Below are 15,002 nucleotides of genomic sequence, written 5' to 3' on the forward strand. Positions count from 1 at the left end.
TCCGCCCTATCTGCCTGCGGACTCTCTACTGCCGCCTCACCATTGTTTTGCATCAGGCTTCACCTCAGAGCCCAAGCACCGCAAGCCCCTCCCCTCAGAGCCCCTTGCGGAGCTGACGCGGCTCTAGCCAAAGGCGGAGTATAGCCTGCGCGACTCCCCTTGTGGGAGTCCGGACTTGTTTCATGTAACACTAAGACTATCGGCCCGTTCTGGCCTGTGTGCCCTTGGTCTATCAACTCTACCTCCACCGGGCTCTGGATGCCCTGGCCTCCAGGCAGCAGGAACTTCGTCAGCGACCTTGAATGTCGTGCAGCTATTGATTACTTATTGTTGCATCACCAAGGTTGTGAAAATGTCGTATTATGTGTTGCTGGTCTCTCTGATAATTCCCAATTGATTCATATGGAAAGTGCGCGGTGCAGGAAGTTGTATCCTAATCTGAAGTATGATGTTTTGCCCATTGAGTGGTCAGCCCTCTGGGAGCTGTCTGCGGAGGATGGTTGAGTGCTATTGTACAGCTATGCATTGGTTTAATTGTATGCCTCATTATGGATCTTGTTTACGTTCAATGTATGTCTAATATTGCCCTGTAACCTATGTAAGAAGCCCACCGACTTTCCTTACCCTGCGCAGCCAAGTTCTAATGTTGCACAAGCAGCTTTCAGTCCAGCTTGACCAAACGGTGGCGGAGGGACGAAGCGTCCTTTAAATCGCCCCTAGCATTTATTCCTTCTAAAACGTAAAGGAGGGAGATGTGGTAATGCACTGCTGACCCAGCAGCACCGTGGTAGAAACGTTGGCACACCAGCGACCTACTGCCTTCACAGTCGTACTGCACCCCCTCCTCATCCCCTATGAGTCACGGGTCATGAACTATCTGGCTCACAGTCACTAGGGGTCTCAGACAAGGGGACAATGGGGCCTCTGCCCCAGGTGAGAGTTGGAGCCCAGGCGCTGATGCTCCTCTCCTTGCGTAGCAGCCAGGGGTGAGATCATGCATCACATGATGATCTCAGGTCTCTCCCGGTCTCCATCCATCTCCTACCCACCTCCTTTACTGCATACAAAGGAAACCCTAATAAAAGGTGCGAGAGACCAGCACAGGAGAGAGTTGTCAGGATCACGAAATCCCGCGCTTCCTGTTGCTGACGCTCTCCGCCAGATGAAACCTCCTCCGCGTCTCGCCTATTCCTTAGCGACGACCCTGCGGGGTTGACTACACTAGGGCTGATATCTTCCAGTGTGTTGTGCTTCATGTCTGCCTTCTCCCCATCTTGGGCTACTTGGGCTTAGTCTACCTGTGCATTTGAATGAGGCAGTAGAACTATACAGCGAACCATTTTAGACTACAAGAATCACAATTATAATATACAAAAGAGAGAAAGGAAGAAAGAAAGGATTATTCATGTTGGGCAATTTCTAAACCATAATAATCCCATCCTGTAATCTGTAGCAGTACAGTCCAATCCAAAGCAGCCAAGAGCCCGCACAGCCCCCCAAATAAAGATTCAACATGGGGGCCCAATATGACCTTGATCAAAATAAATATCAAAACAAACAAATCACTTTGCTTGCTATTATCATTAATCTATAGTAATAAATGAATTGGTCTGTCTGCCTATTTATTTATTTATTTATTTATTTATTATATTTGTATACCGCCCTCCCCGAAGGCTCAGGGCGGTTTCCAACAACATAAAAATTTAAAACATCATAAATATAAATATAAATTAGTTAAAATACATAAAATTTTAAACTAGAGATGGCTTCAGCAGGCGTAAGTCATTATGAAAATAAAAAGTTATTCAGTCAGAGCTTTTCTGTCAGAGATTTTGGGGGGAAATTTTTCCCTCAAAACACAGGCAGCTGGCAGATGCTTGTGTGTGTGAGAGGCACACCCTCTCTTCATCTTGCTGAGGAGACTAGGGGCCACTCCCCACTCACCATAAGCCGCGGGGTCACCTCTTTAAAAGACACGAGGAGGATGGACGTTCCCCACGTCACCAGCGCCCACTGCGCCCAGCTGCCCTTAATTCTGTCGCTCTCCCACCTCCTTGTCAGCGGCGGCAAATTAGGTCATCTGAAAAGAGCAACATTTTCAAAAACCCCGCAGGTGCCTCAGGGGGGTGGGGAACCTCGGCTGTTTACGCGCGGCTGATTCGCTCTGACGCGCAGCTTCCGGCCAATCAGGAAACAGGAACCGCCATTTTGTTTAGGGAGGGTGTCCCCGTCAGAAAGTGCTCGGAAATTGAGACGTGTGCACAACAAGACGTGCCAACATTGCTCTTTTTTGCTCGAGCTCCACTGTTTTGCAGCTTGGCAAAGTGCCGCTGAGCACAGGGTTGTCAGCGGTGTAAACCGAAACCGATTTTTACTTTCATTTTTCTGCCCAAGCAATTTGCAACAGGTAGTCTCGTCAGCATGTGCAGACGTCTCAAAACAATGAGTTCAGCTTATCCAAACGAACTTTTCAGGTCAGCCAATCAAAATGGAGCCCGCTAGCCGGCTGGCTGCAACTCCACGTGTAAATGATGCACCTGGCGTGCTCAGCCAATCAGAGCGGCTTCGATTGCCTCTTTGGCGTGGAACCCCGCTATTTCCTGAATGGAAAATGAGTGGGGAACAAATGTCTCCGTTGTCAAAAGCCACGGAGGCTTTTCTACGAGGGGTCGCTGCGGGGTTGCACTCAGACGAGGTAAGTGGGGAGTGGCCCTAGGAGATGTCTTATACCTGGCAACCCTCAGCTCAATTGATGTGGTGACTCAGATTTGCAAATGATTGAAACAGAGGATTAACTTTCCCAACTGAGCCTTCAAATATTTCCCATTGTGTTTTTATAAATGAACTGCATGGATCACATTGAACATCTCATTTGAGAAAACAAACAGTAGACTAAAAATATTATCAAGTTGAATAAAGAAGGCCAAATCTCTAGGAATTCATTTTGCAAATTTAGTTTAGGAATTTAGTTTGCAAAAATCAAAGTGATTTTATGTAAGTGAAAACGTTTCCTATATGGAAGTTACTAGGATATAGTCTGTTAAGTGCATTCCACATATAGTTCTTTACATGTTACAAGAACATTTATTTCCTGCAGTGGGCAACCCTATATGGTTGTGACTTCCTGCTGAACGTGTGTGTGTGTAAAGTGCTGTCAAGTCACAGCTGACTTATGGTGACCCCAGCAATTGGCTTTCAAGGCAAGAGAGAAGCAGGGTGGTTTGCCATTTCCTTCCTCTGCAAAGACTTCCTTGGCAAACTCCCTTCCAACTACTCAACCTTAGCTTCTGAGATCTGAGGAGATTGGGTTATACCATGCTACCTTCCCTGCCCTTGCTGAACCCAGATATGGCCAAAACACACATGTTCATTTGTCACTGGTGACAGGCTACTTTTATTTTGTGGCAAGCAGTTCTCAGAGCAAACATCAGAAATAGTTGCTACTTTTTATCCTGCTAAAAACAAATAGCAATGAATGAAAGAAATGCCATTCAGTTTTGCATTCCAGTACATTTTTGGGCTAACAATGTATGTGAGCGCTTGAGCAGGTTGCAGAACTAAATACTAGCCAGGCACAGTGTTGCGTTTGTTCCACCAAAGCCAAAAGAATTAGTGAGAGCAATTAGGCGTTTATCACTTTTCCATTCTTGAGGTACAAGTGGAACATAGTTGAGGTCAAATGGTGGCTCTGTCTGATCCAGATTTAGAGTAGGTGGTAAAACTTTATGGTTACAAGCCAAAGCTGTAAATGCTGCCTCAATAGCCCCTGCAGCACCTAAGAGATGGCCAGTTGCTCCTTTTGTGGATGAAACTGCAAGGGAGTATGCATGGTCTTTAAAGAGTCTTTTAATAGCTTGATTCTCTGCAGCATCTCCTAGTGGAGTGGAAGTGGCATGAGCATTGATATATGCTACATCTTCAGGGCAAATCCCCGAATCCTTCAGTGCTGCAGCCATGCATCTAAGGGGGAAGAAGAAAAAGAAATTATATAATTGCATCTTCATGGAGGAGTAAGTTCCACTGAAGTCAGAGGGGTCTATTCTGTGGGAACATGTTTAGGACTGTGCAGTAATTGTTGCCTTTTTTTAATGGGAAGGATTCATACAGTGCAAGGGCGGAGCAAGGGGAAACTGCACCTGGAGCACGTGCATGCCCTGCGCCCCTGGCATGCCTCCACCTGCCCCCGCCCTGGAATGCCTCCGCCATGCCCCAGCACCAGCGTGCGCCTGGGGCATCCCCCCACCGCCCTGTTGGCGCTATACCACTGATACAGTGGCTTCGATTCCTTGGTCTCTGTTGATAAAAGGAATTTCCATTAGTGGAATGGGACTTCTTTGCATCCCACTGTATCTCAAATGACCACTGTATCTCAAATGACCACTGAAATGCTGTTTCTCTGGAGCATGAGACTCCCAGGAATAGTATGAAGAGGGACTTTAAAAAATTGCAGCTGTAGAAGGAAAGTGGCAAAAATCATCTGCTTTTGTCAGCTGAAGTTTTCTGCAGAATCCAATGCCCAGAGAAATATTAAAATCAGACTATCAGCATAACACATTAATTATGTACAGTTCACACAGTTTTACTAGACATGATGTCAATACGAATAAAGTCCTTAGGCTTTGTCTTTAAGGGGGAAACGAAAGCATCTGACTTGTATGCTGATCACATTAATTAAAAAAGCCTATAAAATCTATGTCTGTGCTAAGACAGAAGCGGAAAATTCAGTGCTAATGAGTGGAAGATATTAATTATTTTGAGGATTCTGCTTTGGTATTTCTTTAAATTGAACTCTTTTTTCATACCCTTATTTTACCACATAACAAAACTTTCCTAGAAATAAGCATCAGTGAACAGTATGATTCTCAGTAGTCCTGCTTAGGATAGCTTTCTAATGTAATTAGAAACTCCCTTCCTGAAGTTTAATACACTACACTGCCATTAAAAATGAATGAGCTGAATTTATTAAACCATTTCTACAAAATTATTAATCACTTCCATAACATTTTACAGCGTGTCTCATAGTTGTCATCTGACAGATTCCAAACCTGCCCTCAAGTTAAATAAGAATAAGAAAAGTGGTTTATTCATGACTGCCCAGAGAGCTGAATGAGAATCTGAAGTTGGTGTTTCCACATTTAAACCCAGCACTGCATCAGTTGCATCACACTGGTTTCCCATGCTACCATGTCACAAATTCAAAGTAAATTGATTTTCAAACTGGGGCCATTTATGCATGTACTGTTCACTATTGTTGTTTCTGTGCAACCTCCATTTGGGGAGGTTGCCTGCTGCCTCCCCCCTCCCCGCCTTCTTTGGTCTAGTATTTGTTTGCTAGCCCATGTCAATTTCTTGACAATTTCACTAGGGCCGTTTCCGCACGGCCCATAAACGACGGCCTGGGGGCGGTAAAAATGCCGCCCCCAGGCCATCGTTCACCTGGCGCCGCTGCTGCAGCGCAGCAGCGGCGACAATCGCCCACTCCCCAGGCGTCAGGCCGCCCTAAACAACAACTCTTTAAAGGGTTGTTGTTGGGGAGGAAGCGTCTTCCGATGGCGCTGATGCGAACTGGCGCCGCCAGGCGCCGTCGCCCTCCTCGTTCTACTCCGCGATGTCCTCGTGGTAGCCTGCCAGCCCGTCGGGCCCGCCCACTGTCCTCCGACCTCCAGGGGTCGGAGGACAGTGTGGTGAGGAGCTCCGACGGCCAGCAGGCGATGTGAGGGACATCGTGAGTAGAACGGAGGAGGGCGAAGAGGCGGCTCCGTGCAGAGCCGCCTCTCCTGCAGTGGCCTCCGCTTGGCCTGCTCGCACGCTTGCGTGCGAGCGGGCTTGCGCCCCCACGCCGCCAGCACTCTTGGCGGCATGGGGGCGCAAGGAGGCCGTGCGGAAACGGCCTAGGTCTCTTGCTCCAGCAACAGACCTTCAGTGTGAATTTTTTTTAAAAGCCTTTCTGATCCTTCTGAAAAGGTGTCCCAAAGAGTGGGAGGAAGTCCTGTGGTATGGGTGGGGAATGGTGGGGAGGAGTGAGGAAACCCAAAGAAAGCTAAATGAATGCTGATCTCTTTCGCTTTCCCTGCAAAGGGAGAAGAAAAATTGCACTTTCAGGGATTTCGAAAACTGTGAGGATTCTCTAATCTGAAGGCAGGGTGACTGCCAAAGGGGAGGAAAAGTGTGTGAAGCTTTAATCAAACCAGAGTGGAACATACATTCAATGGGAAGATTGCAAGTGTGTAAATGGCTGAGGTTGGGACTTTTAAAGCAATTATGAGTATAAATCATGCAAAAAGTATAATTCACATACATTCGAAAAGTATAATTTTTGAAAGTACTACCAGTTAAGAAAAATCACATTGTAATTGTGCCCAGTTTTTACCTGAAGGCACCATCCCCATCTGGATCAGGTGCTGTTATGTGACAAGCATCACCCGAGAGTCCATAGCCCAAGATTTCTGCATATAACTTGGCTCCTCTTTCTACAGCATGCTCATATTCTTCCAAAACCAATACTGCAGCACCTTCTCCCATGACAAAGCCTTCTCTCTGCGAATGGAATGGCCGGCAAGACAGTTTGGGACTTGAGTTAAAACCTGTACTCAGGGCACGAGCTCTAGCAAACCCAGCCAGAGACAATGGACTAATGCAAGCCTCCGTTCCTCCAGCCAGCATCACATCAGCATTCCCGTAGGCTACAAATCGAAAGGCATCTCCAACAGCATGGGCCCCTGTAGTACAAGCAGTTGATACGGCATGGTTGGGACCTTTCAAGTGATATTTAATGCTGATATGACCTGCTGCCATATTGATTAAGATCCTTGGGACAAAGAACGGGCTGACTTTATTGTAACCTTTTGTCTTGAATATCAAGGCTGTATCAGAAATATCCTCCAGTGGAACCATGCCCATTCCTATCGCCACGCCAGTATTTAAGTGGTCAAGTTCAGACTGTGGATTCCAGCCAGAGTCTTTTAATGCTAGATCTGCAGCACCTATGGCCATGACGGTGGCAGCACACATGGCTTTGCTCTCTGATTTTGACACAAAGTTTTCTTCGAGGAACTGACCTTCACCAACTCCCTTTGGAACACAAGCAGCCACTTTGCAAGGAATGGTCGAATATTTCTCTCCCTCAAGAGCAACAATCCCACAATTTCCTTGGAGAAGGTTGTTCCACACAAACTGTGTTCCAACACCGAGAGGAGATATTAATCCTATACCTGTGATAACCACTCTCCTTCGAACTTGAGAAACTGAACTTATATGCTTAATGATTCTCAAATGTTGATGTGCTTGAACATTGAGGCATCTTGTTCTTATTAACACTCTCAAGCACTGGAGAAGCATGATAGGACTTCAGTTCCTAGAACAGAGAAAATAAATATTATTTATTGTTATATTATTATTATTTCCACGTATGGTCTTGGCATGAAAAAAATATGAAGGCAGGAAAAAAATTCAATGTTTAGTACCAATATTAATTTCTTAAACACGTAAGTAAACAGGTAGCTGGAAGTTTTTCCTGTCCTTGTGAAGGTTATTCAAAATCTCTAAAAATGAGGGAGATACAGTGCAAAAAATGATAATAAACATTAAAAAGAACCCATTTGGCCAAGCTTCATAGTAATCCACAAAATATACAATTAGACAGGGGGGTTGTGGTTTATTCCTGTGCTGTATCCATGTGTTTTGTGTTCTGCTAGTATCTTCTACAAAGTTTATGAAGTGATGAGTTATTCAGGAAGTATCAAATATCTGTCCTGGTAGGAGGGTTGCCAGTTCTGGGTTGGAAAATACCTGGAGATTGGGGGTGTGTGTGTTAGCCTGAAAGGGCAGCAAGGTTGGCAGGGGGAGGGATTTAAAAAATGTCATAGAGTTCACTTTCCAAGCAGCCAATTTCTCCAGATGTACTGATTTCTGTTGCCTGGAGATCAGTTTAATCCCAGGAGATTTCCAGCTACCACCTGGAGGTTGGTAAACCTACTACTAGCCATTTTAGTTCAGAGCATTTGTAAGTCTCAGGGTCCTTATATTTTAGTTCCAGCTTGCTTTTTTTCTGCATATATCTTTATAGGCCACATCATTACATCATTTATAGGAGTGAGCAGGACTGAGTTTTAATTCAGAAAGTTCCAGGAGAAACAGGATGGTGAGAAATAGGTCTCCCTTTTATGCCTAATAAAGATTTTTGGATTGGATTGGATAGGTCTCCCCTCACCCACCCTTCCCCAAAAAATGAGTTGTAGTATTGAGACAAGATGCATAATTTGAGTTGCTAGCTTCAGACTGGGAAATATCTGGATATTTGGGGGGCGGAGCCTGAGGTGGGCAGGTCTTGGGGAAGGGAGGGAGTTCAATATCGTTTAATGCCATAATGTCCACTATCCAAAGCAGCCATTTTCTCCAGGTGAACTGATCTCTGTCACTTGGACATCAGTTGTAATAGTGGGACATCTCCAACTACCACCTGGAGGTTGTCAACTCTATGCATAAAGATGTGTCCAGTCATTCTTGCCACAATGGGTTCCTATGGGCCAAAGCATTGTGGACTCCAGATTATGAAAGATTTCTGCTATAAAATATCAGGAAACATTTCTTGTAATGAAAATTGGCATTAATTTGAAAGTAAGGATCATATTTGTTCTTGCTTCATGCATAGCCAAGAACGAGATAATGCCCAATGGAGTATTTGACTTTTCCCTCCTTTTCTACAGCAGTCCCCCAGGGGTGACATTTTGAGAAGCTTCAGCAGCAGAAGGTCATGTGGCACTGGGAGATGGTCATGTGGGACTTGGAGAAACAAAAATCCAAAGATTTCTTGGGTGGAAGGGACCCAATCCAATTCTGTATTTAAGCTATTTTCATAAGGCACACAACATGAGAAGCCCCCCCCCCCCCCACACACACACACACCTTTGAAGAAAATCAGGAATGTAAAGCTCCAATCTATTACAGAGTGTGTGTGAAGAGAGGGGAGAAATTGTTAATCTGGCTATAATCAATATTGAAATAGTTCCCAAGTAATTTTTGACTATATGTGCTAGTGTGTAAGAAATCCATATCCTGTATAAAATGTATTCTACAACTATAACAGTCAGACTAACAAAGTTTTTGCTGTGGTATCAAATCTAGCAACATTTAGCTCCTGATCCAGGAAAAAATTGTTGTAACCAAGTTCATTGAAAGCAGATAAGTGTAAGATGCATCACACTTTGTTCTCCTGTTTCTGCAGGACATCCAGCTATGCATATTGCCTCGGAAATAACTCCAATTGAGAATATTTGTCATAAATGGATCAGGGTTTTTGAAAAAAATGCAGTTTTTAATTCTGAAGTGTATTTTCGGGACGCATCCCTGTAGATTTGTTGGGGCTTCTAAATGTTTCAAAAATGCAGTATTTGCTTTCTAGGTGGTAGGAAATTATTTTGTGTAAAATTCTTTGAGGAAATGTGCTAACTCCCTGCCAATTTCTTTCTCATTCTGTGAAGAACTACATTGCAATGTAAAATAAGGACCTATGAGGACATGATAAAAATGGACTCTTTTTGGGGCTACTATTATTCTTAAGGTCTGCCTGCATACTGCGGTGACGAAAAACCAGTCACGGCTTTTCGTGACAGCAGGACGTCATTGTCACTACTGCGCATGCCCACAAACTGGAGCATGCTTGTCACAGATCCGCTGCCACCACGCCTTTCTAAGCATAGAAGCTTCCAAAAGGAAGGGGGAGGGAAAACCTCTCCCGCTCGCCCCACTTTTCTGGAGTCACTTTTTGATGCAAATTTACGCAGAACTGACGCGGGCGGGCGCACAGTGAAGTGGAAGTTTCTTGTTCTCCAGCAAGGACACCTACGGCGACCAAATACAGAAGGATGGCGGCCGCAATGGGACTGTCCTCTTTGGTGCGTTCGCGAGCCGTTCGCGAGCTCTGCCAGAATTCCGGAGAAACATTTTTAGAGGCCTCCCGCTTGCTACTTACCTATGCGGATAATATCCTCAGGTGAGGGAGGCGGACGGGCCCAGCCAACCGATAGTAATAGTGAGGTTGCCCACAGCTTGCATCTACTTGGTCATGGGGGCAGGTCGAGACACGCCATCGGCATGGCGTAAAAATCTTCTAGATCACTGTTTTGACGGCTGCTGGATGTGGTGCGGACGGGCAGGTTTTGTTTTTATCAGTGAAATGCTCAATATCTTCGCTGCCGGTAAAAAATAGTGTCTGAAGATTACCTAGCTTCTTCTACTAGATATATTTTCTCTGCTTGCCTCAGACCCGCCAGTTTTTTAAAAGAAAGTGGACGCTCCCAAAGCTCAAGCATTATGTGTATTATTGTGGCCTGCTTTTCTGATAGTTGATTCTCAATGTTACCTTAATGTTACCTCGATTCTGCTGAATTAAATTGGGAAAAACGCACTTCTCTTAGGATGTGATTGTCATTGGGTATAGCCATCTACAGCGCACCCCTTCGACTCTAAAGCATGTACAGAATGCATTTTCCTCTTAACTGAATACCACATTTGCTGGAACAAGGAGAAGAGAAAGGGTTAGGCCAGGAAATCTGGTCTTGTGAGTTTGGAGCTACGCAACTAGCCAATAGACAGACTACAATGGAACAGACTGGGATTTGGAGGGGGGGGGGCAGTTTAACAACTTGACCACACTTTCCTGAGCAGAGGCCACAGCTAGGGAGAGAGAGAAAGATGAAATAGTGAGGGCAGGCGCAGGAGAAAATGGGATCCTAGCCTTCCAGGTCTTGTGAATCCTCCTTTCATTGTGTTTAACATTTTGTGAGGAAATGCATGCCCAATACTTGACAATTTCTTCCCCATTCTGATATGAGGAACTGTTTCTTCAATGTAAAGACAAATACCGTATATGAGTACAAGATAAATATTGGGCCTTATTGTCACTCTGGTATTGTTCTAAGGACAGTCTGCGAACTGGGGTGATAAGTGGAACTGGGGAGAAGCTGCTTGAGATTTACTGTTCAGAGAATCTAATAGTGTGGAGTGTCTGTAGTGTGCATGCCCAAGGCTGACAAAAAATGGAGCATGCTTGCCACAAATCCCTCACTGCCACTTCTTTCTCAACATAGACCTTTCTTAAAGGAAGTGTGAGATCTCTTTATTCGCCGTAGTTCTCTGGAATCACTTCCTGATTCAGCTTTACACAGAACTGCCAAGCACCTATCTGCATTCAGAGTATTAGTATCTTGCTCACCAACAAGACACCCCAGCCATGAGTGGATTGGGAAGGAAGGCAAAACCAAGGACCACCAGGAAAAAGGCCATGCCACGTCCATGATCACACCTCTCCCTGGTTGTGCCACCAAAGGAGAAAGGGCTGGCCAGTGGCATTACTGCTGTGAGGTCAGCCAAGACAAGGAGACTCTTGCCCCTCACTCAGCTGATATAACTTGGTTCATTAATAATAGTCCTCTTGATCAGAGATTCTTTGAGACAAATTATTTAAGCAGAAGTCCAGAAAGATTTTAGCTTTAAAAGGGGCTTGGACAGATTTATGGAGGAGAAGTCAATTTATGGCTACCAATCTTGAACTTTTTGATCTGAGATTGCAAATGCCTTAACAGACCAGGTGATCGGGAGCAACAGCCGCAGAAGGCCGCTCCTTTCTCATCCTGCATGTGAGCTCCCAAAGGCACCTGGTGGGCCACTGCGAGTAGCAGAGAGCTAGACTAGATGGACTCTGGTGTGATCCAGCTGGCTTGTTCTTATGTTCTTATGTTCTTAAGATTCTAAAATGCTTTTAAGAAAACACACACAAAATTAAATTATCAAAAAATTTGGCATCTTCTCCAAGATACCTCATACTGTGGCAGCAGCTGTCAGAGCAGTAGGATTCTTGACAACCAGGAAGGAGAACAAGTACGCAGCCCAACAGGAAAGGAAGTGAATCTCTGTGAGTTCATTGTAGTTTGCAACTTGAGGGATTCCAACTAAAATTGCCAGTTTGAGTTTTTTGCCTTTATAGCTTCAAATCTGGTTTCAGGTTGTTGTTATAGTTAAAAGCTATTGGATACATGAGTTTACTTACATTGATGTGCTGATTGTGGCCTTTTGGCCCTGTGTTTTATATTGTAATTTTTTATATGTTGTGAGTCGAACTGAGCCCACAAAGGGAAGGGCGGCATAAAAGTTGAATGAATTAATGTATAAAATAAACAAACAAACAAACTGCAGAGGCAAGATGAGTATTGCACGGGGCCAGCCTGGGAGAGGTAGCCTTTGTGCAGGGAACAGCCCTGAGACTAGGACTTTCCCATTGGCATTAGCGGCTAGTAAGCCCCTGCCCTAGGCAGACAAAAGCCAGTAAAGATGGATGATGGCCATCAGGGGCTGGTCACTGGGAACACTGGGAAAAGTACTGGTGGGATGATGGCCCTGGAACTGCGCACTTCCACAGGGGCCACCTGGCCTGGACCAACTCTGTGCAAGCCTTGCCTCACCTGGCCCGGGCCAGTCTTATACAAGTCTCACCTCGCCCACCTTTTTTCAGAGGAACTCGAGACCACTGTGTGGTTTATTCTTCATTGTATCCTCACCATGACCTTGTGAGTTAGGTTATTCTGAGAAAGAGAGAGACTGGTCCCCAAATCATCCAGTATATTTCATACTAGAGAGGGGCTTTACATTTGGATGTCCCAGATTCTAGATCAATACTCTTAACAGCTACATGACAGACATCCTCTCAATCCAGTATCTAACAGGGGGAACACTGTTGGTAGATCATCCTTGAAGCAGGTGGTTGTGAGCCTGTTAATAAATCTTCCTTGGACCCGGGTAATTTAAACAATGGTCAGCCTTTGGGATAAGATGACTGAGCAAGAGGTGATGGTTGAACTTCATACAATGACACCCATTCTCTGATGGGATATAGATGAAGAATGTGACTGCATTAATTCTCCTGGACAACTCAGTGTCTTTCACTACAGCATTGATTATGACATCCTAGTGAACCACTTATCTGGGATGGGGGTAGTAAGTCCTGATCAAGGAACTGAAACAAAACATGCTTAATGCGGACAAGATGGAGGTAGCACTGCTTGGAAATATTCATTTATCAGAAGGCTAGAGTACACTTATTGTGGACAGGGTAAGGCCATGCTTTGCAGATGGTGCTAAAAAGATTAGGATTGCACTTAAATATAGTTTTATTGGATAAACAAGTTGTTGTTGTTGTTAGAAGGGCCTTTTTTCAAATACATCCAGCATGTGTAGTGGGGAGGATGTTTGCAGCAGTCCATATTTGAGGCAGGGAGCCCTTCCTTACCAACTTGGGATGCATTGTTCTTGAACCGCTTGTTGGACGAGTGGAGGATCCAGTTTCATGTTTCTGTCTTGAGGTGACGTACTACATAAAAACCACAGTGTAAGCAATATGTTATGATCCTTTCTATGCAAATATCTTTGCCCTGATATGTGTGCAGTTTTGACACTAGGGCCAATGGAGGATTCCTAATGCCCCATGATATGCTCTTTTACAGCGTGTTGCACCCTGGTGACTATATGGTTGGATGAATGGCCTGCATTGTGTGAGATGTAGGTTCTATGTCTGTGTCCTCCTCCACACTGAATGTGAACACCAAAAGCTGTATCTGGTTATATTAATAAGGGCAGGTCTGGTACTATTATAAAATGCAGGAGCTGTGGTACTGGTTTACATCTGATGCAACAACTTGATACAATTTTTTTCCCTTAGGCAATCTTCCGTTATTTTGGTTTTTTTCTCCTTTTAATCTCAATTAGACACCCAGAGGAAGAAAAATATCGATCTATTCGGATTGGAAATCAAGCATTTTCCACTAAATTGTTGCCTGTCAGAGGAGCTGTTGAATGTTTGTTTGAAATGGGATTTGAGGAGGTAGGTACATTTAAATGGAACTTAGTTCTGAGCAAAAATGTCCAATATAGCTTGTGTTTTCCATTTATTTCATTGTCATCCTGCAACATGATTGATATATTTCCTCATTGTTACTGAAAGTCAGGCTTTCCTTTCCAAGGAAAAACATACCATCGTTTGAATCCATAGAGATAAATTTGTAAGCAAGAAATGATAACAGGGCTTCTGATCTTCAGGAAATTTGTGCATCAGTTTTCAAGTTGGTTCCACTGTTGTTATACAATAGGATGTCTGGAAAATCACCATATGCTGGAAGCTGAATTACCACCTCTATCTCCAGTGTTGCCAAATATCATCTACACACTTAAAGACGTCTACAGCCCAAGACAATCACATTCAGAATGAAAATGATATGAACTATTCATTTCTGTGACTGTGTTCAAAACCAAAATTCTTTGTTCAAAGAACATGTAGCAACATACTTACGTAACCATATGGACTAATTATCTGACCTAATCTCTTACTTAAAATAAATCCTTGTTCACAAATTACAGTGAACGCATGCACAATTTGTATACATGCATTGATTAATTATCAGGTCATGTTCAGTGCATGCAAAGCTGAACGCGTGCTTGAAACCACACATTTATCCAGGTACTGATCTCTAGTTTCATTTATAAAATGAATTCACAATGGTTCTTTTTTACAAACTGATGTACACACATACATGCTGGATGTACATGTCTTCACTGTAATATGAGCAAAGCTGAAGATATCAACCTCTCATCAGTGACCCCTTCCTGGGGTCATCCTAAGCAAGGCAGCTCACAGAGAACTATGATGATTCAAACAAATATGCCAAACCACTCACTGCGGAGGAAGGCAAGTTTACTTTATGTATTATACTATTTCTATCCTCCCTTTCCTCCAGGTAGGATTTTGAAGGTGATTAATGATAATCATTAAAGAATAAAGCAGTAACAAGAACAAAATAAAAGGTACAACATATCATTAATTACACAGCTCAGTTATTAAAAAAAAACAGGATACAAAAAAGTAATCTGAAACGAATCAGCAGCACATATTCAATGGTGCCGAGACATAAGGAATATTGAACATTAAGGTTTTATCTGATCGTGTTACAAAGTCA

At 44.0% G+C, this 15,002-nt stretch overlaps 2 protein-coding genes across 3 annotated transcripts in view; one reads left to right on the forward strand and one right to left on the reverse strand.

Moving 5' to 3' along the window:
- Window positions 1-3,366: 3,366 nt before the first annotated feature.
- On the reverse strand, window positions 3,367-10,086 carry OXSM (3-oxoacyl-ACP synthase, mitochondrial). The gene is made up of 3 exons (XM_048511000.1): window positions 9,971-10,086; window positions 6,371-7,354; window positions 3,367-3,960 (listed from the first exon to the last, which is right to left on the reverse strand). The coding sequence occupies exons 2-3, from the start codon at window positions 7,336-7,338 to the stop codon at window positions 3,558-3,560; spliced, it is 1,371 nt and encodes a 456-aa protein (XP_048366957.1). The 5' UTR covers window positions 7,339-7,354; window positions 9,971-10,086; the 3' UTR covers window positions 3,367-3,557.
- Window positions 9,663-15,002, forward strand: part of NGLY1 (N-glycanase 1) — a 30,524-nt gene continuing 25,184 nt past the window's right edge. The window contains exons 1-2 of one of the 2 annotated variants that reach the window (XM_048510998.1): window positions 9,663-9,991; window positions 13,759-13,873. In XM_048510998.1, coding sequence (XP_048366955.1) covers window positions 9,864-9,991; window positions 13,759-13,873 — 243 coding nt within the window. In that variant the 5' untranslated portion in view covers window positions 9,663-9,863. The remainder of the gene's footprint in view (window positions 9,992-13,758; window positions 13,874-15,002) is intronic. The other variant, XM_048510999.1, reaches the window with a different exon arrangement.

The sequence above is a fragment of the Sphaerodactylus townsendi genome, linkage group LG11 (assembly GCF_021028975.2).
Source record: "Sphaerodactylus townsendi isolate TG3544 linkage group LG11, MPM_Stown_v2.3, whole genome shotgun sequence".
Classification (NCBI taxonomy): Eukaryota; Metazoa; Chordata; class Lepidosauria; order Squamata; family Sphaerodactylidae; genus Sphaerodactylus; species Sphaerodactylus townsendi.

Coding starts and splice junctions, on each gene's coding strand:
- OXSM (XM_048511000.1), bottom strand. CDS start 7,338: ATGCTTCTCCAGTGCTTGAGAGTGTTAATAAGAACAAGATGCCTCAAT. Junction 3,961..6,370: donor GATGGGGATGGTGCCTTCAG/GTAAAAACTGGG, acceptor CTTCCCCCTTAG/ATGCATGGCTGCAGCACTGA.